Source organism: Sparus aurata, chromosome 1 (genome assembly GCF_900880675.1).
Source record: "Sparus aurata chromosome 1, fSpaAur1.1, whole genome shotgun sequence".
Classification (NCBI taxonomy): Eukaryota; Metazoa; Chordata; class Actinopteri; order Spariformes; family Sparidae; genus Sparus; species Sparus aurata.
The window spans coordinates 17520799-17544170 of NC_044187.1; the positions used below are offsets into that span (position 1 = coordinate 17520799).

General features: G+C 40.3%; 2 protein-coding genes across 7 annotated transcripts; both read left to right on the plus strand.

Moving 5' to 3' along the window:
- Nucleotides 1-4183: 4183 nt before the first annotated feature.
- bdh2 (3-hydroxybutyrate dehydrogenase, type 2) lies at nucleotides 4184-11015 on the plus strand. 4 transcript variants are annotated; one of them, XM_030423460.1, is made up of 11 exons: nucleotides 4241-4284; nucleotides 5430-5493; nucleotides 5792-5882; nucleotides 6827-6905; nucleotides 7232-7328; nucleotides 8704-8812; nucleotides 9176-9236; nucleotides 9403-9516; nucleotides 9829-9887; nucleotides 10067-10159; nucleotides 10695-11015. In XM_030423460.1, the coding sequence occupies exons 3-11, from the start codon at nucleotides 5811-5813 to the stop codon at nucleotides 10746-10748; spliced, it is 738 nt and encodes a 245-aa protein (XP_030279320.1). In that variant the 5' UTR covers nucleotides 4241-4284; nucleotides 5430-5493; nucleotides 5792-5810; the 3' UTR covers nucleotides 10749-11015. The 4 variants fall into 4 exon arrangements, with proteins under 4 accessions (XP_030279149.1, XP_030279239.1, XP_030279320.1 ...); XM_030423289.1 differs by lacking the exon at nucleotides 5430-5493 and having other exon boundaries at nucleotides 4184-4284; XM_030423379.1 differs by lacking the exon at nucleotides 5430-5493 and having other exon boundaries at nucleotides 4207-4284; nucleotides 5795-5882.
- Nucleotides 11016-11136: 121 nt separating this feature from the next.
- On the plus strand, nucleotides 11137-22902 carry LOC115586769 (sodium/hydrogen exchanger 9B2). 3 transcript variants are annotated; one of them, XM_030426109.1, is made up of 13 exons: nucleotides 11137-11267; nucleotides 12504-12773; nucleotides 13541-13742; nucleotides 14064-14234; nucleotides 17139-17281; nucleotides 17461-17588; nucleotides 18117-18292; nucleotides 18746-18852; nucleotides 19044-19193; nucleotides 19360-19468; nucleotides 20484-20620; nucleotides 20748-20970; nucleotides 21779-22902. In XM_030426109.1, exons 2-13 carry the CDS (start codon nucleotides 12639-12641, stop codon nucleotides 21838-21840), a joined length of 1743 nt encoding a protein of 580 aa, XP_030281969.1. In that variant the 5' UTR covers nucleotides 11137-11267; nucleotides 12504-12638; the 3' UTR covers nucleotides 21841-22902. The 3 variants fall into 3 exon arrangements, with proteins under 3 accessions (XP_030281969.1, XP_030281986.1, XP_030281978.1); XM_030426126.1 differs by having other exon boundaries at nucleotides 20748-20931; XM_030426118.1 differs by lacking the exon at nucleotides 11137-11267 and adding an exon at nucleotides 11301-12381.
- Nucleotides 22903-23372: the final 470 nt, after the last annotated feature.

A 23372-nucleotide genomic window follows, 5' to 3' on the forward strand; every position in this document is an offset into this window, starting at 1 on the left:
AGATGTGATATACTGTAAAACTAGCCACAATAGCCCAAGGTAGGCAAACATCTTTACATCTTAACTGCCTAAGAAAAGAGTGCTGTTCGCATAAGTGGTTTCTAACATCTCCTATTTCATTCCTTTTCAACATTGTGCAGTTTACATTCCTGTAAACAAGACTGTGCCCACTACGTCTCAACACAATGACTGACCTTTCTGTGGTCCCCGTAATGAGTTAAAATCATAATACTACATTGTTACATACATTTTATATCTGTTTTTGTAAGTCAGCAGATCGATGTCAGATAACGCCCCTGATTCAAAAGTTATCCTGTTCTTATTACACCAGCGTTATCACCATCAGTCGTCACGTTATCGGCACCATAAGCGTGGTCTGTCAGGCCTGTAGACCACCTCCTCGTCAGCTCAGTGGGATGCATTTAATAAACTGTGTCGGAAGTAATTTGAGGACAGTCAGTATAATTTGCTTTGAAGAAATGCATGAGATTTTCAAAAGGCCTGCAGACCTTGTAAGATAACTCTAAACTCTAAAAGGCAGCTCTGAAAAGACAAAGTCTCCGAATTCAAAAGAATATTGCAAGTGCTTTGACTGGGGAAGCAGCGGACTGGCACTCACTGGTTAAAAATCAACCAGAGAATATGATTTGAAAAAAAATTAAGTTTAATCTATTTTAACAAATTGAACATCTAAAAGGTCTTCGTCCACTTGTCTCTTGCTACTTGAGTATTCGAAGCTATTAAAAAACAAGTTTCTGAACAGAAAAAAAAAAAAATAGATTTCACCAAATTGTGGATAAAACTCTGACAAGAAAAGTCCATGCATTCAGTTGGCTAAGCCTGTTGCATCAGCTTTTGTATTTCTCGTCGACCAGGACATGTCACAAGGACACAGTGGAAAATAATTGGTGCTGAGATATATAAAAAAAAAAGCAGAAGACACACTGAATTAAATAAAAAAAAAAAAGATTTAGATTCATAAATAATGTGGGTCGCCTCTGCTTGGAATAGGAAACAGAGAGAAACAAAGTAAAGTCTTGACCTTGAAAAATATTCTCATCGTAAAATCCATCGAGTTGGTCCTTGTTTGCCCAGGTGTCAATAAAATGTAGATGTTACAATTCACATTTTTTTTATTCTGGGCACTTCTCATCTATAGGATGGGTGGGATGGTCTACCTCAACAAACAGAGGGGAGCAGCTATGGTGTAAATTCATAAGGCTCTACTACAAAAACTACTTAGTCACCTCTTCTGCTCTCTGGTTGAATTTAAATGCGATTCTTACTTTATCAAGCCACAGTGTATTTTAACACAAGTTGGACCTCCTGTTCACGCTGAAAATTAATTGGAATCTAAATAGAATGAGCTCCAAAAAATATGAAGTTATATTCTTTTATTTCATTTAAACATTTTAAAACTTTGTACCTAATATATTTGCAAAAAAGACTTGTAAATGTCATAATTGTGATAATGCACAATGTGTTCCTAAATTATATGTGTATCTGTCTATGCTTAAACAAACATGTTGTTCATTTAAATTAAGGAATAACAAATGCCAACTCTTAAGGATCAACTTCTAGCCACAAAATTTCAGATGTACAGTTGAGTTTCTTTCTTTTAAAGACAAAAAAAACACTACACTTATACTTACTATATTGTATACTATATACTTTTACTGTGAAAACTGACTGACGATTGTCTGATTTAGATTAGGAGGCTGCTCTTCTCTGATCAGAGATGAAGGATGATTTGCAATCTAAACCTGCAGCCAACTATTCAACTGAATTTTAATAAATCAAACTATAAACCCTCACTGGTGATAGAGTCGGGCTTTAGAACTTTGTGCAGATCTCAAAGGTCAAATTATTACCAAGAGAGTTCACGGCTATGCAAAGAAAAAACAAATCAAGAGGTTAAAGAGGTTGTTGAAACAGCTCCTTAATAGCATTAATTTACCCTATAAGTATTTACCATGCATAGATATTATCCAGCAAATAATTATCTTCTTAAGCTGATAAAGGATATAAACGTAAACTGTTCATGCTGTGATAGTTCTACCAAAAGGTATAGAAGAGCTTTAGTAGCTTCATTAGTCAACGTGTCAACTTTGATTTGACCTTATGTCTGTGATGTTGTTGGGTTTCAATAGAGGTAATAACGGTAAAATTAAAGACTGCTATATTGTTCAGTTCTGGGTCATAGGGCAGAGTTAGTTTTAGACATGGATCATTTTGGCGAGGTCTCTGGACCCCCATAGTTTTGGTTAATTTAGGCATTATATGTAAAAAATAATTTCCTTTTGCAAACTTGTAATCGGGTTTGGAGTCATCTCCGTTGGTCAGAGCCAACTGTGTGTTCCGATGTGGCCGTGACAATGTTATTAACCTTATCATCTATGGGCAAAAGGTCATATCCACAAATCAAAATGGAATTTATCTAAATCGTCATTCATTATATATTTAAAAAAAAAAAAAAAAAAACAAGCAATACATGAAGATGCTGTGCGCCTCCTTTGATTAATTAATGTCCTCTGGTTGTCTGTCCCCTGGCATTTGGTTTTGTTTGTGTTGCTCTTCTTCTGTGATGGATTGATGTCACCTGAATGTTTTTTTCCTTGCTGAGAATGTCTCATCTATGATATACCTCATTTAAAACTGTGGTAAAATATTCACGTAACATGAAAAAATGGATGCAACAAGCTGAGAGAACTTAAACTTTATATGTATGAATCAAACTCACTATATCAAAGAAATCTATCACTGTCAAAGACCTTTCTAAAGGTGGGCTCAAAGCAAAAGACTGAATGAATGAAACTTTAAAGCTAAAAAGGCTGATACAATGTGTGAAATCCATTGGCAATCTGACACATATTCCCTCAAACTATATCTGACAAGACACTCGCTCTGTATTTTATCTTAAAGTGTGATTACAGTGTGATCAATTTGCCTCTACAGATCTCTAAATGTCACCCACAGGCCTAAACTTCACACCTCATAAACAGGTATACTTCACAAAAGAAAATCTGTCTTTAGCAGAAACTGGTTGGATGCAAAAAAGTCATATCATAGACCTTTGAATGCAAACTGGGATGTATCACTTGACAATGACTTATGTCTTAAACGTGACTTTAATTGCAACCTCAAAGAATTTCAGCTTCTTATCAGTGCCAAACCCAGTACCTTCCAATTCCATCATTGTGCTCTCAGTCCACATCTCATCTTCCCTCACTTTCAACAAATGGAATTCGTTTTGGTGTTAGCAAATTCACAAAGTCAGTTGTGACCAAAAAAAAAAAATGTATATCCTGCTCAGTCTTGTAGAAACAGTGACTTAAAAATAATCCAACAGTATCCGATCTGAGAATGAAGTAACCCTGTTCCACCCATGACAAAAGAAATTCACGAAAAGTAATAAAGATTTCTACTCGGGTGAATATTTATTATTATGATTTGTTTTGCAATGTGTTTTCTATGAAGGTGATATTGAAACAGTGCAACATCTATTTATTTCATGCTCTCCTACTCTGGAAACACTTTATGGAATGATTGAATTGCAATTGCAACCACAATGCCTGCTGTAGATCAGAAGATGTTATTGGAAGACACAAAATTTGAATTTGCCAAATTCTTTATTCACAAGGCAAAATGTATAAAGACCCCACCTACAGTATCTTCACGTGTTATAATGAAATTCAACTCAATCTTAAATCCCTGAAATTATTTAAAGGTGCCAAAAATCTTTACACATTTGAAAATAATCTTTCATTAATGTAATGTATGAATATACGTGTATGTATATATATATATATATTTATATATATATATATATATATATATATATATATATATATATATATATATACATATTAAATATGTTATTTATGGGTCTGATTATTCTATCTTGATGTTTATTAATGTACTGTATTGTCTGTGTTCATGTTTTATGGTTTATGTCTTTTCTGTAGATTCTGTTTATTACGGAAATTCTAATTACTTAGATATGATTGTCAATTATTTCCTTACAGTTTATTTATTAGAATTGTTGACGATAAAATGTGAAGTATTCACTCTCTGAGTAATACAGAATTGGTAAATACAACGTAACTCAATGTGCCCCTGCTGGGCAAAGGACACATCGCACTCTCCCGTTCTCAATTTCATCTGCCGTTCATGCTTCTGCCATGCACACTTCCGGGTACAGAACCAATCGCGGTACGAGTAGAAGGTCACGTGTTCAGCTGCTTCTGATCTGTGTGAGTGTCTTGGACCTGACCTGAGCAAAGGGTGAGTTTCTTAAAACGAGTGCTTCTCTGTTGACTAGTATGACTTTGCAAAGTATGCGTCGCAAACATTCAAATTTCCCTACGAAGTTCTTCACAGTTTGTTCCAACAACTTGCACTTAACGTCCGTGCTGAAGTTAACAAGTGTGGAGTTGTTGTGACAAGTTAAAGGAAACGTATGAGCAGCATTTATTTGCAATGACGTCTCACACCCTTAATTTAAACTTTAGGGTTTGTACAGACCCATAAATCCGCTTGTAAAATGGTAGAAAAAGATGATGCTCCGCGTGACGGAACTTGCCTAAGAATCGTCATGTTTTTATGTTTTCTCCAGTATTCGTTGAAGTTAGTTATTTGCACACGCATGGATGGAAACACTGCAAACAGTGATCCGCCGGTGGTTAATTCGGCATACTTTTTAAAGGTGCCAGCATGCCATGTGTCTTACCAATTGGACAAACATGTTGTGCTTGAGCCATCCAAACGAGTCAAATGTTCTCTGTAGGGTGAGTTAGGGTTCCCAAATAAAGCCTACAAAATCATTTAATTCCTGTTAATATGTAGCTTTTGATTGACATTGTGTGTTAATGTCCCACCGAGGCTGTCACTGCACATTATACTACAGATAATTGCAGCTGTCACTCACATGTGCACCATTAGAGTCCTGAGCGGAAGTTTGACTTAACAGATAAAAACTGTCCCAATTGGCATGTTCACATTCATTCATTTACTCCAGTATGTAAGCAATCACTTGACCTACTATTACATTGGTATTTAGGGGTATTGATAAGTATACATTTGATTTAAAAGCTAAACAAGTAAAAGGATATGACACATGAAGTCCAATTTAAGAAATATAACAACAGCTCATCAGAGAGCCTTGTGAGAAATACTGTAATTGTTATGCAGATTTACAGCCTCGGACTTTGCACCCATCCCCTACAACTATCTGCAACAACATGGTAATCATGGACAGCTGCCCAATCAGCTCAGATTAATAGATCCGCATGATTTTAAATTCAGAAATGTAGGCTGTGGGTGTTCACCTGAGTTTTTTTTTTTCTCTCTCTGAAGCCGTAAAAGCACTTCCAGGTATCACTGCACAAAGTGTCTGTTGAGTAAATAGCCTGTCAATCATTACTTCACAGCTGAGCAGAGATTGTTCTTTGATTGATTCATGCAACAAGAAGCAAACCTCAAGTGCTAAATCTGGTAAGAGCTCAGTCTCATGGTGCACTCCCGAGCGTTCACTTCATCTGTCAATGCACTTTGACATATTTTTTAGGGAATTACTCTCCTGCATGCATATACAGTGATATGTAATATATTCCTTCATTCCATTCTTTACTGCAGACTTTCAGCTGATATGATCTCTCATAAACACATTTGTCACTATCCAATGAATGCTCAGCAGGAGATCTTTCTTCTTAAGAAAGAGAGCCTCTATCATGAAAACGAACATGTTGTGACTGCCCAATACTCTGTTTTTGTTTGTTTGTCTGTATCACAGCAGCAGTGAAAGGTGCACCATGGGCCGTCTGGACGGGAAAGTGATCGTGTTGTCAGCTGCTGCGCAGGGGATTGGACGTGCAGCAGCAATAGTAATGAGCTTTAATAAGATTCACAATTCACATTCACTGATATGTTTCCCACCAAGGGAGGAAAATTGTCGACTTAATAGCCTGTGTCTGTGTGCAGAATCGAAGCAGTGTACAGTTAGGCTTTCTTACATATTTCAACCAGTTTATGTGCAATGCAGACAGCAGATTTGAATGCTCAAGACATCCCATGACATCTTTTGTCATTCCAAGTACATTTTCTTCCAAATGACCAATGCTACATAAACATCCAATATATGTGTGTGTTTACCGTTACCTTCGTCCATCTTTATGCCGAAAGTATCCATCAAAAACTTCAGTGTATAAACTTTAAATTAAAAAAAATGTTGTTTTATAGAATATTTATATGCATGCATGTGCTGTAAATAACCACTGTAACAATGATTCTCGAGATGAAGCAGACGCAGGTTCAGGACAATTCTCTGGTAATATACTTGCCAGAGAGATAGCAAAACACTTGAAAATCACACACACACACATCCTTGTCAAGATTGGGTCATTCCCTTCAAGTGTTGGCTTCAAGTGTGTGAAAGTGTGCCTTGTATGCGGAGATTTGTGTAGTGTGGAGGAATTCAAATGCAGCCGTCTATTTACACCACACATCACAAGGTTCAAATCACATAAGTATTCAAATTGGCACATGGTGTGGGGGGTCTATCGAGCATTCTGTATCTTGCCGATGCAGTCTGCTTTGGTCAATTAGGCAGCCACTCCATTATCTATCACCTGACCTGAGGTAGAAGGGATTAATTTTATAGACTGGGGGATTAGAGTTAAAAAATTCTGTGTCAGTAGATACGTGGTAATGAGGTCTGAATTATTGCCTGTGTTTGCGTCACGGTCAACATCCCCTTTCTAAACGGGGCTCCTGGGCTGTCACGCGTTGTGGAACAGCTTGGATCTGACTCAACTTATTTCAACTGCAGGCATTCGCAAAGGAGGGAGCTCAAGTCACAGCGACAGACATCAATGGAGAGAAGCTAAAAGAGCTGGACGGCGTTCAAGGTGAGGTTCATTTCTGCTGGTGTGAGGCTGCCATCTGCTGGACCCTTGCTTTGCAACCAGGAAAGCAAAGGCTCATGTTGGTTTGATTATGTATCAACTTCCAGTATCACAGAACAAGATTAATTTGATACATCTCTGTAGTTAATCCAAACAAGGCACTTAGGGTGTGGGGGTCCCTTCTTTAAATTGAGTCTCCTGCAAAAAAATGTTAATAAATAATAATAAATGTGCTTTTTTGTTTATCATTATGTAAATGTGTGCAATTGCCATTAAAGTGAATTTGACGTGTACTCCTGAAACAAAGTTATTTTGTTCTCCACCAACAGGGATCAAGACCAAGGTCGTGGATGTCACTAAGAAGGAACAAGTGGAAGCCCTGGCCAAGGAACACGAGCATGTAGACGTGCTGTTCAACGTTGCTGGGTACTCTCTCCTTCTCTCCTGTATTATTTGACCATATCCCTCTTTTTATTGTCAGGAAATCTCATGAATCAACGAGCCAGACTATTGCACTGGGTGACAGTTCTTTCATTACATTCTAATGGAAACTGTAGTTTATTCGATTCTGGCCCACATATGCATCCAAATATGCATTAGCGTCAGATCCACGGCTGAAAATAGTCCGCTAAAAAATTGCAATAGTCCGATGACACTGATCCCCCGCTCCTCCCTCAATCATCACTTCATATTACTGCCATCTGGATGGAGACACTGCACTTAAAACTGAGGCTTCAGCAGCAGTTTTGTCCCCACTGCCATTGTAGGATTGAACAAACTGTCTTGCTGACAATGTTTTGTGCTGGGATGTATGAAAGCATTTATGGTTCAAGGTTCAAGGTGCTTTATTTGTCACATACACAGACCACAACAATACAATGTGCAGCGAAATGCACGGGAAACGGGAGACAAGGAAAGTAATAGTAATAAAACATAGAGATGAAAAAATAAAATAAAACATTTTATGAATTCATGTGTACATATTATACAATATACTTATATACTAAACACAAGAAATGTATGCATAAGGACAAACTATAAACAAATATTAATACAGTTATGTGTTGTTTTCATCTGTTTGCTGCTGTGTTTATGTCTGTACCGGACTGTGAAAACAAATCTCCCTCTAGGACGATAAAGTCTAAATCTGTTTGTCAATTTAAAATATGCTAAAAATTACAGTGCCCATCTGTTTTAGAAAATTACCCCTTTTTTTCAAAGAAACAACAATTGGTTGCAGCTTTTAAGGGGGGAGTCAGACAAACCCACGTTTTAGGGCAATTCATGGAATTTGTTGTTTATATATTGTATGTATGCTGTCAGCCTATCCTGGTAACACTTTGTAAATAATTAAAAATGCTAGTTAATTAAACTTGAGTAAATAGTTATTTCAATTTGAACAAATACAAGACATTTTTTATACCATGTATTAATAATAGCCATAATAAAGTGTTAACCCTTGCTTTGCCACACAATTAGTGTACAGTTCTGCTTTTCTTGCCAATATGCCGTCTCTACACTAAGCACGTTTATCCATCTCCTGCTTAAATACATTTCCAAAATCCCTACACCTCGAGGTTTAACCTCTACCTGACCTTCTGTCAATCCCCTTAACAAAGGTCTCTAAATTGACCCCTTTTGGACAAATTCTGAGGGGTATAAAACAGCATTTTTTTCATGCTTATTAAGTTTCATTGCATGTTGATCTCCTATGCTCTTACGTTTTGGTTCTGATGGACATATTTTAACCTCTTAGCTGAAGCCACTTTTGCTACATTTACGTGTCATCTCCCATCCACAGGTTTGTGCACCATGGCTCCATCTTGGAATGCGAAGAGGCCGACTGGGACTTCACAATGAATGTGAACGTCCGCAGCATGTACCTTATGATCAAGGCTTTCCTGCCTAAGGTGACCTTTGCCCACTTAACTAAAAGCTTAACACCGTTTATCCTGTTGTTGGGAGGGAGAATGAAATAGGTGAGGTTACAAATTGAGCGACATATGCTTTTATTTTGTTCCCATCCTTTGTGTGCTGGGATTAGCTGTATTACTGTGAGCCTGTGGCATGATGGGCGGTGACTGCCCAATCGCTAATCCAGCTTTAGCCACAAGCTAACCAAACTGTCTCCAGGAGGAATTTTAGCTTGGATTTTGGCCCATTTGTCATTATGTAAAAATGAAGACCTGTGACTGTTGCGAAATGTTACTCTTCATTTTCACCTTTTATGTTCTGTTTAAATGCCACCAACCTAACTGACTGTGTCATTCTAGATGTTGGCAAAGAAGTCAGGAAACATAATAAACATGGCATCTGTTGCATCAAGCATAAAAGGTAAATGATCTTCCACGAATCTTGTCACTGTAGATGACCATAGGACAAATTTCATGGGACATTAAGTCGTTGAAGTATGACCATGTTCATTGTAATCCTCTTATCTCAGATAATTGCTTTGCGTGTGTGTGTCTGCGTGAGTGACATATGTGTTTCCTCGACACAGGTGTTGTGAACCGGTGTGTCTACAGTACCTCCAAGGCTGCAGTGATCGGGCTCACCAAGTCTGTAGCAGCTGATTTCATTGACAAAGGCATTCGCTGCAACTGTGTTTGTCCTGGTGAGTTTAGAACGCCCTGCAAAATAAGACTCACTGTGTCTTTTTTGGAATGCTGGTGACTCAAGGTTACCAGCCTTTTAAAAGATAGCTGATGACTGATAAATGAGATAACTGATGAATGCTTGAGCACATCGTGTATTTCAAAGATACCCATTACTCAAGTGTGTCCCCTTCAAAGCATTGTATGTACAAGAGCTGTGTGAATCAGCAGACATGAACAGAATACACTCATACCCTTCTGGTAATCAAAATCATCCAATTAATCAAAAGCTGTCTGTATGTCTGTCATCAATATTTTCTATATTTCATCAGGTACTGTTGATACTCCATCACTGCGGGGCAGGATCCAGGCCCAGCCTGACCCAGAGCAGGTGTGCGCTAGACTCCACTCTGTCATTTTCTCCATTCATAATCTGACAGTAATACCTGCTTGAGTCATCTAACATGTACAACTTATCCCTGTTTCCACAAGAACAAGTCCTGATGCTTTGAAGATTATGAATGATTCAACGTTAACCCTCCCCTCTCTTGCTTTTCTTCAACTTCTCAGGCTTATAAAGACTTTATGGCAAGACAGAAAACTGGAAGAATGTGCACAGCCGAGGAGGTGGCTCACCTGTGCGTTTATTTGGCGTCAGATGAGGTGAGGGCTTGCAGATAACAATGCAATAAAATGTATGAGTGTGATACAGCATATCAGCAGTCTGGCACTATTTTCAAGGCTGTAGCTACCAAACAGAAGTCCAGGTGCTTTTTATGTGTTGTATAAATTTGTGGAAGTTAACATTAAAGTTTGGATACTGATGGATATTTTAAAGCCTGATTTCAGTGTATGTTTAAGACTCATTACACTTAAATTTAACTCGTTGTTGGACAAATTAAGAGAAAATAAATAAGATTCACCAGATTTGTATTGAATCGAAATTATTTAGATCCTCATGTTGGGAAATAAAATTAACAAACAGTAAAATTGAAGAGTCATCCATGTTTCCTCCCAATAATCCTAAAACAGACTTTATTCTCTGTGTCTTTCTGAGAGGGGAGAGCTGTATTTCTAAAATCTTGGCTACGTCCCCGGGTGCATAGTCCGTAGTTTACAACTGCAAATTAAGTTGTTGTTGACTGGTTAGTGGTGAACTCATTTCTCAGTGATCTGATTTTTCTTGGCTCCTCTACAGTCGGCCTACGTGACTGGGACAGAGCACATCATCGACGGAGGCTGGAGACTCTGAGAAAACTGCAGCGAGCTCATCCAGACCGCAGTGGAGACCAGTGCTTTGATTGTCATTATGAAGGCCAAATAAAGGCCACAGGATTCGACTTGATTGTTTGTTTGGATTCTGCATATTATGGGAGGCGCATTTCAACTTAAATCTATGCTGCAAATGTGTGCAATGCCAAAATATAACACTTGTTGGTTGACATTGTTGTGAAAAACTAGTGTACTTGTGTTGTCATCTGATAATAATAAACACATCCCTTGTTAGATGTTTCACAAAGTTTGAGTTTGGTTATTATTAATTAAATATGTTTAAACGTCTATATAAACGTCCTCACTAATACCTTTGGGTGACTTTTCCATTAACCCCCCCCCACCCCCCCACCCCAAGCCGAGCAGCACTCCTGTCCTCGGTACATACATGCTTGGCCATCACTAATCCGCCTGATTCCTATTTCCCAGCTGGTCTCTGTCCCTCAGGGTTGCCAGAGACGCTGCCGTTGCCAAGCGATGACACTGTTAACGATATGAGGTGAGCTGCTTTTTGTATTGCAATATTTATATTTATGTAGCAGAGAGGGGAGTCATGACCGAGGAGCGGTCCCCTGTGGCGAGCTGAACGTTACCATGCTGCGTTCACTGACCAGCTGTTGGTACTGTGGGACGCACACGGACAGCTACTGGACGTCAATCCAGTATCGGGCAAGGAGGGCGCCTGTTGCCGCGAACATTTAAAGATTTTTACCTGTTAGAACCCGCGTGTGTCAGAGCAGAAAGTGAAACTGAGCGTTGCTTTACAATAGCGATATCAGATAATGTAGGGTGAACGGGTTCACACGACAGTCCCAAGGCGGTAGAGTTTCACGCTAGCCACGTTATTCGGCGCATTGTGGAACATTGCTAAACGGGGACCTCCAAGGGCGTTTAGCACATCAGTGACAGGCTAATATTTAAGCTGATATTAGAAAATGTGTAGCTAGTTAGTACCACGGTTTGCTGTCGCTACTGAGGGCACTACCTGTCCGATAATGGGCCCACCGGCGCGGTTTACCGTCTGGCGTGGATTTACCTCTTCGGTATCGTTAGCTAATTACTGTAAGCTAACGCTATATGTCCAGTTAACTCTGTCCCTGTACGTGTGCAGACGGAACCAAGCGTGAAGAGGACCCAGCCGCTGACATTAGATAGCTAACATGCATGGCTGCTGATGACAGTTGACCAGGCTTGTTGAGGTTGAGGTGGTTGACTCTAACCTTCTTGAGCTAACGCTGGCTAAATGTGCCATATGGTCGGAGCTGTAAGCATTGATTAGTGTGGTCTGTCCGGAATTGGATTAACTGGCGTCTGTTGCCATAAGCGGCTGTCACAACATTGTAGTAGCGTTAGTTCAATGTAAACGACCTGTCAACGTTTGTGTATGACATACCTCGAAGTGGAGCTGATGAAATCGCAAAAAAGGGTTGTATTCGTCTATTGTAATAAGTTACAGCTGAGTTACGATGCAGTACAACGCCATGTTGACATGTTAATCAAGCGAGCAGCATGTAGTCTCATGTTAGCCTCATAGATCCTCCTCATGCAGACAGGACTCGTGTGGCTATTCCCAGCCCCAGCACAGTATCTGTTAAACCAAACAAAACAGGCATGTGTGTGAGATTAACTTATCATTTCGTGCCAGTTTCCACACCTGTTTCAACATCTCTGCTCTCCAGTATTAAGTCTATAATAATTTGTTTGCCCTCTGATAAAAACCTCGTTGTATGAATAGGAGCCTGTGGTCAGAGTTGGACATACAGAAGCAGAAGTGAAGGAACTGCCCCATCCATGGACAACCCCACCCCTCGGCTTGTTGTACTGTGACAGAGAAGCCAGTGGATCAGAAGCACTCAAGTAGTCAATTGCCATGGAGGACACCCAGCCCAAGCCGATCACCCCGGAGCCGAGCCCTGCACCCAGTCCAGCACCTAGTCCGGCACCCAGCCCGGCACCCAGCCCGCTGCTGGAGAGGATTGCTTTGCCTGCAGCAAACCATGTGGAGGTATAGTATTTTACTATCAAAATATATCTAGCTATATTCAGTTTTTACTGCAATGACAAAACTGAAAAGCGTGCTTATAAGCCTGGATCTTGGAGGGGAAAAGGTTTTTTTTGTTGTCACTATATAAGACAGTTTAAGCTACTCTCTGTCTCTTGTATGAGTGTGATGTGTAGATTTAACACTTAACTGTTGCACTTTTACTATATGGCTCTCTAATCTTGTTAAATGATTTTGGCAAAGGCACAAAACTTTGTGTGTGTGTGTGTGTGTGTGATGTGCCCACCTGAGCAATATGACAAAGGGGGTGTTCTGGGAGTCACGGTTATCAGCTTTCAGTGCAAGTTCATATCTTCACTCGATTATTTTCCAAGAAACTGTTGCCTGTTTATCTGCTGGTATGATACAACCCTGTGTCACCCACACTGATTAGACACTTAATAAGGGTTAGGCAATTAAAGAGGCTACAGGGACATCCTCCAGTTTATAATCTTTCCTTAAACATTGTATTCATATTTGTGTCAGTGTGGCACCTTAGATCTGGTGTCCTGAGAAGCTGAGACATTCATGTCTGCTCAGCTACGTGTTTAAGGCCTGGATCTTAACAGATATATGTGCTGCATTGAATATTAATTTGGATATCAATTTGGATCATTTGATGTATTGATTTCAGTATTAAGTAAGTACTTGCCATGTACTGACTTTACAGATGTGTTGTTAACATCTAACCAAACGTTAGTCTTGTTTACATTCTGATTGTTTTTCTCCAGCACCTAAATGTGAACCAGATCCAGGTGGTGGTGCGGCGCTGCTCTACTCCAAACATCACAGAGGAGACCACCTATTTTATACCTCGAAACCCGGTGGTGGATGCCGGAACCAACACTGACCCGCCAGTGGTGTGCTGCCCCTTGCTCCACAGGTTTTGCCCATGTCCACCAAGAGGGCTTCTGGCCTCTCTTATCACAAAAGGTAAGAGATGGCGGGGACTCTAGTTGGCTCCGTGAGTTCCTTGTATGTCAGTCTCTCTGTTACAACACTGTGGAGCAACTGCAGATAACAGGAGTAAATCTATTATTTCATTCACAAAGACTAATGTTTATGTTTCCATTTATATTGTAAAGTGAGCATCTTTCAGTGAAACAATGATAGTGATACCAGAATCATTTTATTGTCATTGCACAACGTGTACAAGTGTACAATGAAATTCTAGCCGCATTCGAGTATTACACACAACATAAAATAGAGTAAAAAAATATATTTACTTATGTCCGTGTCTGGTGTCCTCTCCAGTTCTCTTGGCAGCTGTGCTCTTTGGAGTGGTGTGGTCCATCACAGAGGACGAATGTCTCCCAGGGGGTAACCTGTTCGGCATCACAATCCTCTTCATCTGCGCACTTCTCGGTGGCAGACTGGTGGCCCTCATCCGTCTGCCCAAACTTCCACCATTCCCACCACTCCTCGGTAAGGCTGTGGATTCAGTGGTTATGCTTTATGTGCTGTCTTTATATCATACTAGTGCGTTGCCCGTAGGAAATATGTGTTCCTATAGAAAAGTGGGAGGTTAAGAAGCTTTTTCATGGATGGCCAAATGAGGCTGTGTTTGAAGGTGGGACGTCAGGGATATTTAGGTTTCTTGTGAAATCCGATATTCCAGGGTATAATTGGCCGTTTTTGACTATTTTTGATTTTGCCATTATATTTCATCTTAAAAGCTGTTTACTTGGTGTCATTATTTTCAGCACAACCTCACATGTGTGACTGTACAGTTATTTTTTCAATTTGACATACTGTATTAACACAATGGACCTAAAATCACAAAAAAACATAAAATCCGAGTAGAAAAAGTTAGATTTTTTTACTGTGAAAACCACAAATATGTTTAAAAAACCTTTTTTTTTTTTTTTTTTACTTATAATGCAAATATAAATTGTTGTTTGCTAAATATGTGCATACATTTAAAAAATGTACAAAGTTATATGTAACTATTTACATTTAAATGCAGGCAGTGCTCAGGTCTGCCTGAGCTCCCTCCAGCTGAATGAAGAGCTGCACTGCCTGCTCCACATTCAGCTTCTCCTCATTGTTTTCACTCATAAAACAAAAAACCGACTCCACTACACACTAAACACACTACACCAAACACTACATAACACACTAACTATACACTCCAGACACGCTAAATGTCACAAATCTCTCAACTCTCAATATCGTTGTCTATACACCGACTGTCCTGTCATTCATCTGCCTACGTCCCTCCCACAACTTCCTGTTCCTCAACAACCAAACTTGCTGCTTGGACACTTTCGTGACAAAAGCCCGTTTTTACCGTTTCTTCTGCACCAGACACAAAGCAAACGTGACGGCAATGTTCGGCAAAAAGCGTGGCGGACATTATTTACCCTAAGTCCGGTTTTGAACGTGCCGGTGGGTCCGGTCGCCTCGGGAGGTGGGCCGTGTAGGTTGGCTAGTGGCTAGCAGCTAGCAGCGAGCTACACACGAACATCCACAGATTCCGATTCCACTTTGTTGTCCGCACATCTCCGGATCTCCTCCGGATCTCCCCCGAGAACAGACTCGGTCCGGACTCGTTTAGTCTCATTAATCCACAACAGTCAGTTTAGATGCACAGAACAGAACGGGACCGAACCGCCGGCAAAATCCCGCAGCAGCCATGTTGAAACTCTCAGATCAGTCTGATCCTGATCCGCAGAGATATTTGAGGAACACACACATACACACACAGACAGACAGACAGACAGACAGAGGTTACTTGCTTTTATAGAAAGATTTAGTTAAACAGATGCCTCCAGCAGGGGGATATTTAACAACACAATACATCATAAGCATTTTTACTGGGGATGCTTATTTGACTGGGGAATTTCCTGCTATTATTTTATTTCTAAACAAGAATATGGAATCATTTTCAGTACTATTGTTGATGTGGATTTATCAGTCACATTTTTCAGCATAAATCAGGAAGTAATTCTAAGAGGTTAGCAAATGGCAGGTAGAGGTATTGATTGGTATCATGCCAGTACTCTCAGATCTCACTTTTTCAGGCAAGTCCTGCACCCAAGCATAAGTCAAATTGGCTAGCATTGGCTTACAGGCCACTACGACTTGTCTAATGGTAACCTCTTTGATAAAGCAAATTACAGTATACAGCTCCCTACAAATACCTGCAAATATGTAACAGTCCTTCACTGAGTATTGTATGTGTGCAGTTCTAAGAAATCTATGTGTCTCAAATATGGCTTTGAGTTTCATGAATCGCAGTAGAAGCACTTAAAATAATCTAAAACTGATCTCAAATGTCTTTCAGAAGCTTTTGAGTTTGGCTAAGCAAATATTAAAGATTTAATAGAAATACCACACAAAACTCTCTTTTACAGGAGCTTCATTAATGAGTATTACACGTCTTTAAACAACGGAAGTATATGTATTCGGTGATGTATAACAATCAAGTTTACTCACTGAATCATTTCACCATCATGTAAAAAAGGACATCCGGTCAATGGGGCATTCATGATTAATTGTATAATCTTGTTACTCACTTGTTCCATGCTTAGTCAAGTCATTAGCTGCTGGGATACCAGATCGTACTGATATTTTGTCTTTTTTGTCTTTTCTCGAAAATGCAAGACAGTGATCCGGCTATTTATCAAAAGATGTTAGGGAGAAGATATCTATTTTATTAAAGCCATGTTGTCACTAATTATGAAATGTAAGAGATTAATTTCTGGTAATTTGCATCAGATAACTGAAAATTATAATCTGCTGGCTGCACCCCTAACAAGATTAAAATCAAGAAAGTTGGAGCCACTCCTTGTTTGCAAATAACATCAAAAGGTAGACCGAAGTTCAAATAAGATAAATCTGGGAGTCGGCTTCTCTCTAGACATGATCTTCCGGCGTTTGCCCTCTAAAGACTGCTCTTGTTTACCAGCTCAGTCTGTTTCTGTATTTTACAACTAGTCACTGACACAAACTGGGAAGATGATTCCTGTACGATGGTATAACAATATAATAACAACAACACATCTGGAGCCATAATCATTAAGATCATAGGTATAGGTATCATAGGTATGACATTATAATGTTATATTCTCAGTCATATCGCATGTTTCGAATATAGGAACTGACAGGTGCCGTGTGATTTTGTGGAGAAGGTTTGGAACTGGTCTAAACTCGATTTATCAGTGCTGTAAGACAGCGATCGCAGTCCCTCAGCGAGTCTCAGGTGTCCAACAGGAGCACTGTAAGTTCCATAAGCAACAGGTGATCTCATTCTTGCTCTGTAGCTGTGTGAGAGACAGTCCTGGAGGATTATCTTTCCTCTCTCACACCCTCTCTGCTGTGTTGCAGGTATGCTGCTGATGGGTTTCCTGCTGAGAAACATCCCAGTTGTATCAGATGGGGTGAAGATCGACTTCAGGTGGTCCGCGTCACTGAGGAACATCGCTCTGGCGGTGATTCTTACCAGAGCTGGCCTGGGGTTGGATCCCACGGTATGCCACAGAGTCCACTCTTGTATCTACTTAGTGTCTGTGTACATAAAGAAAGATATATCACCTATAAATATTTTCAGATGTTTCAGTCAATTAATCGACAAATCCTCAGCACTGCACTTGTTAAACCTCCCTTCAAGCTCATCACTGTGACAAACTCTGTGTATATGTGTTGCCAGGCTCTGAAAAAGCTCAAATCAGTGTGTTTACGTTTGGCGTGTGGGCCCTGCCTCATCGAGGCTTGCACCGCAGCTCTGATCTCTCACTTCCTCATCGGCCTGCCCTGGGTGTGGGGCTTCATCCTTGGGTAAATACAACACTACTTACTCTCCCTTTTAGTCTCCTCTCCAGTTTCTACTTGAAAGCTTTGTATTACCCATACAGTATTCTAGGACGGACGGACAGACAGACACTGTTTCTTTTGTGAAACCTATTTCGATGTCAGCTCTTAGGCCAAGTAAGGAAATGTTTGTCAAAAGTCTTTCAACTTCGCTGGCTCTAAATTTTCTGTACGTTTTTTCTGTCATAAAGACAAAAAAGAGCAGACTGTTCAGCTCTTGGTGCTCCAGAAACAGTTAACTCCTCTGAAGCGGCAGCAGAGTGTGAATGTCAAGTGTTAGAAATATACAACACGGAAGGTTAAACTCTGATGAGAAAGATAAGTTAGACTTTACAACTGTACAACTCACTGACAGAACATGTTCCCATGAGGCAACACGCTGTTCACCAGAGTCACTAGATCACATGACAACCTGTATGATACTTTGCAATGTCTTTACTTTTTACATGTAGGAATGTGTAATTTAGTGAGTGATGTATCTCTTCTACATTGTAGCTTTGTGCTGGGAGCTGTGTCTCCAGCAGTGGTGGTTCCCTCCATGCTGCTGCTGCAGAAGGACGGCTACGGCATTGAACAGGGCATTCCCACCCTGCTGATGGCCGCAGGCAGCTTTGACGACATTCTTGCCATCACAGGGTTCACCACATGCTTGGGCATGGCCTTCGCAACAGGTGTGTGTGTGTGTGTGTGTGTGTGTGTGTGTGTGTGTGTGTGTGTGAGTGTGAGGAGAGGCGAAGGACAACAAAAAGTGCTGAATTCACCGTTGTTTTTCTTCAACATAATCTCCAGGGGAGGGGCACAGAGTTCAGTGTACTGCAGTGAAGGTCAACATGAAGTAAATAACTTCTACCTGCAGTTAGTCATGAGCACAGCAGGGGGCGTGAGTGTGCTGTTTACTGTGGGTGAAAACAATAAGGGGTATACTTGTGCCAGTCTTTCCCCATTTGACTCCAGTAAACAAAAATATACAGCCTCTCTTGGGCTATATACTAACACTATGTAGCTGAACATTCAGTGTTTATGCAGTTACTTTCATATATTGTCATTGTGTCTACATTTTTAGGGTAATTAGTTCAGTTAATTGAACTCTGTTAATCATATATTTCCTCTGTTGATCCTTGTAGGTTCCACCTGGTACAACCTGCTGAGAGGTGTACTGGAGGTGGCTGGTGGGTTGGTTGCTGGGATTATTCTTGGCTTCCTCATCCAGTATTTTCCAAGTGTTGACCAGGTAGGCGCGCTCTTGCAGCATTACCACGATATTAGCCAGTTTTTACTGTTGCTGAGTCATCCTTCCACCACTTGACACCTTATATCAAATATTGATCCAGGATCTTTCTGTGTATGGGGCATTTTGTAAAAATAGGTTTCATGCGCTGAGAATATTCTATATGTAATCAACAATGGTCTTTTTCTCTCCAGAAACACTTGGTAATGAAGCGATCCTTCTTGGTGCTGGGTCTGTCCGTCTTCGCCGTGTTTGGCAGCGGTGTAGCAGGGTTTCCTGGATCTGGAGGCCTCTGCACCCTGGTGTTGGCATTCCTGGCTGGCCTCGGCTGGGGGAGGGAAAAGGTAATAACACGCGCCAGCCATTTAGTACATTTTGACATGGTCAACTTGGCAGAAAGGTCTTCATTTTTATTTGAAGCATACTTATTTTTCCAAAACTACCAAGAATGACAATTGTGTGCACATTGCTGCATGTCAGAGATAAACTATTCTGTGTGCTTGTCACCAGGCACGTGTGGAGGAAGTGGTGGGGTGGGCGTGGGACGTGTTTCAGCCTCTTCTCTTCGGACTCATAGGAGCAGAGATTCAAGTGTCTAAGCTGGAGGGATACACAGTTGGTGAGACACACACACACACACACACACAATGAGGTGGCTGTTATCACTGAGAGATTCAAATGTGACTGTATGGATGTAAATATATTTGCATGGCCAAAAGAGAAGCCCCTGGAGAGTTTTACCTCTCTAGTCTGTGTCCAGGAGATACATAAACCTCCGTCTGTGTTAGCATTCATATGCTGCACAGGAGTTCCAGTAGGAGAGCTTGTCGGGGAACAGATCTTAGACTTCTCGCAATAACGTCATCTTATTTGTGACAGGGCAAATGACAAAAATAACATATTTTGATGCTCTGCAGGCAGCTATAGCTGAAGTATGATTATACATTATTTTCTTGGAAACTGGTATTTTATTTTAAATGTCACTGAGTCCTCTCCTAGAAACACATCAGCAGTGTTGACATACAGTAGATGTTTGGAATGGTGTACAATATAATTATCATTTTGGACTCTGTGTCTCCACCACAAAAACAGTTTTGGGAAAAATCCACCTCAGCTCTCTCCTTAACAAAGTCCGTGCTGCTTTTTAAAAGTGATGTAAGAAGCAGATGTGGCGGGAATTATTAAAACCTCAACTCACAAATGTTTAGATGTCTCCCCTCCCGTTTTCCCATATGGCTCCATGCTATGCTATGCTATCGTTGCATGTGTACTTCTGCTGAAAAACATGCTCCCTGTTCCTTTTATCTCGAGTTTTCTGTCCAGTGTATGCAGATAAGCTCTTAGTGTTACTGCACATGGAATATGGTAAATTCATTGTAACTGTCTTTCCTGAGAAATTGTTTTTCATTAATGTATTTCTTTCATGAAATATATGACTACACAGATTTTTCTTTTAAGTAGGTTATCATAAAAAGCAGCACTCGGCAAGCTTCTGCTATTTTCTGTTTCTCACTACGACCGAGCCCCTCCTTGCCCACAGCTGTTAAGAGGAAATTCTGGTGATGTATTAGTAGTTGCTTCTATATCTCAAATACACACATAGTGTCATCGCCTCTGTATGTGTCTTTGTACAGGCCTGGGTATCGCCTCTCTGCTCATCGCCCTGCTGGTCCGAGTCCTCTTCACCTTTGTCTGTGTGTTGTGTGCGGGCTTTAACATGAGAGAGAAAGTGTTCATAGCCCTTGCGTGGATGCCCAAAGCCACAGTGCAGGTATGTGCATTCATCTTCCTGAGTACATATTAATGTCTTTTTCAAGTGTCTCCTCGTATTGATGGTTAATTTCATTTGTGGGTGAGCATCAACATATAGAAAAACTCTTGTGTTTTGTCTTCATCAGGCGGCTATAGGCTCCACAGCTTTAGACATGGCCAGGTCGAGGGGCGACAAAGTTTCGGAGAATTACGGCATGGACGTGCTGACCGTGGCTGTGCTGTCCATCCTCCTCACAGCTCCTGTAGGAGCTCTTGTCATAGGGCTCGCTGGGCCTCGGCTGCTCCAAAAACCAAAAAACTCAGCCAGTGGTGAGCGAGTCAAACCCACTTTATCAGCTTTTTTCTTAGGTAGGTAAAGTCTAACACTTCACAAACTCAAACACAGCTCAGCACCCCTGTCGAAGCTCGCCTCGTAGTAGCGTGAGTAGGGAGTACACTTTCCAGCTGAGCTTTTCCCTGCCTCAGCTTTGTGATAGATGCGTCCACTCAGACAAGGATTTGCATAGCTTTAGAATGCTTCTGTTTACCCTGTCACTCACGCTGTCACATCTTTTACATCCACACAACAGTGTCATTGTGTCCATAAACCACAGCGCAAAAGAGAAACTCATGGCTGTACACAAGTCTTCCAGCTTTTGTTTCGTGTGTGTTTTTTTATAGAAACAGTTCACCCCAAAATCAAAAATACACATGAACGGTTTTGGAGGTATCGGCTGTAGAAATGTCTGTCTTCAATCGAATATTATGGATCAAGTTTGCACTCGGCTAGAGGCTAGCTAACGTTACAGCTCAGCCGGGGAGGATGCCATTAAAGTTTAAATCTCGCACTGTCATGAGCCTCTTGTGTATGAGCAGATGTTCGTTTCCTTCTGTAGAGTTACACATTGTAATTTGGTAGAAAGGAAATCTTTTGGAGCCTGAATGAAACTGGCCACAACAAGGTCTGAGTAACCAGGTCATGATTTCCGGAAAGAGACATTGAGTTTTTTTAAATGTAGACAGCCTAACAGCCAGAACTCATTATCAAAACAATCTAGAGTAATAAATAAAATTACATGTAAGAAGAAAAATGTCGTTTTGATTTTGGGGTGAACTACCCCTTTACCTCGAATAAATCTGAATAGCATGTAATTAGTCTTCTCTCTTTCTTCCAAAGGCACAGCAGCAGCAGGTGAAGATGACAATGAAAGTCCCATCACCTATGAGAGTACACTCTGACATCACCTGTCTTCATCCAGCGAGCGAGGACACTTTAAGAGGCCTCCGGTGTGCCTCCACACCTCGGACATTTGAGCTTTCCTTTGGCCACCGAGTGGCTCTCCTTGTCTCTTTATCTGCCCGTCAGTTCCTGATGTTCGCCGTGCCTCAGGAACTTATGAATCACCCACACTGTATTTATAGCCTCGAGGGGTTTCCGGGCCTCGGGCTTCGAAAACAAATGACCCCCACCCCAGCGTCTGCACTTCTATGCTGTGTGAACAGCAATCATGAGGTGTTTTTTTTTTTTTCTGGTCCTAAAGAAATTTCAAATCAGCTTTATTAGTGTGAAGCATGGATATGGTTTACATTTAAATAAAGGCAGACATTGTTCCTGCCTGTCAATCTGCTATTTTCCCATGTTTATGATCACATTTAAGTAAACAATCTACTGTACCTGGACTTGAGAATACTGTATTTTATTATAACCAGCTTCCTCTGGAGCGCTATGTAATTGAATGTATGGACAGTATATTTTAATCTTTTACTTTAGACAACACAGTTGACACACGCTTAAGTCTTTAGGTATTCTGCACTCAGTACAATGTTTTTTATCACTTTGTGTTTGTGTATTTTTGAGTCTGTTTTCATAAAATGTTTATTAGCTATACGTTGCTTGGTGACGAAAAGGGTTTTGTAGTTTACAAACACTCAGGAGATCTATTTAATCCTCTATGCTTCCCATTAGTTTATACACAATGCTGCTAAAACTCCAGTTCACCACTGCACACACTATGTCTGCTTCCAGTATCATGAACTCTCTGTGAGGATCATGACCATATTCAAATCATTCATGCAAACCCACCTTTTCTAGTTTGATAATGAATATAGATTTTTTTTTCACATGTTCCATATTTGATTTTTTTTTTTTATGAGGTACGCAGTTTAACTTGAGATGTTTTTTGATTTGTTTGAATGTATTTACATTTGTGTATTTTTTTAGCAATTATTTATGATAGATTTACATGATTGAACATTAGTTTTATACAAAATATTCTTTTGAACAATAAAATATAAAACATACCAAGAATTCTGTCTTTCTGCTGTAGTTGTACACCGATTCAATTATTACTGTGAAACTTAATAGTATCCCTGATTCAGATCAATATAACATACTGTGCAGGTATTTTCAGTTACTGTTTGAAAAAACACCAGGAGAGAGTTTGCTGAATGTCGATTTGATGACCTGGAAAATGGATTTGTAAATCAGGGTTAGGGATCAGGGTTACCATGTTCTTTAAGAATCGCTGACACTCAGAGGTTTCAAACACAACAAAATACTAAGAAACAGGACAGTGCAGATACAGACACATACAGAGTATATCTTGAACTCTACCGTTTGCTTTGTTTAGACATTCTAGTGCTGTGGCTCTAGGGATGGCAATGCTGGTCTGTCATTCGGTCCACCACTTTGGTGCAGACTGAAGTATCTCAGCAGCCATTGGATGGATTGCTATTCCATTTGGTGCAGATATCCAGGTTGACAATGAAAA

Coding starts and splice junctions, on each gene's coding strand:
- bdh2 (XM_030423289.1), top strand. CDS start 5,811: ATGGGCCGTCTGGACGGGAAAGTGATCGTGTTGTCAGCTGCTGCGCAG. Junction 9,237..9,402: donor TGTTGCATCAAGCATAAAAG/GTAAATGATCTT, acceptor TCCTCGACACAG/GTGTTGTGAACCGGTGTGTC. Junction 9,517..9,828: donor CTGCAACTGTGTTTGTCCTG/GTGAGTTTAGAA, acceptor ATATTTCATCAG/GTACTGTTGATACTCCATCA.
- LOC115586769 (XM_030426109.1), top strand. CDS start 12,639: ATGGAGGACACCCAGCCCAAGCCGATCACCCCGGAGCCGAGCCCTGCA. Junction 14,235..17,138: donor ACCATTCCCACCACTCCTCG/GTAAGGCTGTGG, acceptor GCTGTGTTGCAG/GTATGCTGCTGATGGGTTTC. Junction 17,589..18,116: donor GTGTGGGGCTTCATCCTTGG/GTAAATACAACA, acceptor TCTACATTGTAG/CTTTGTGCTGGGAGCTGTGT.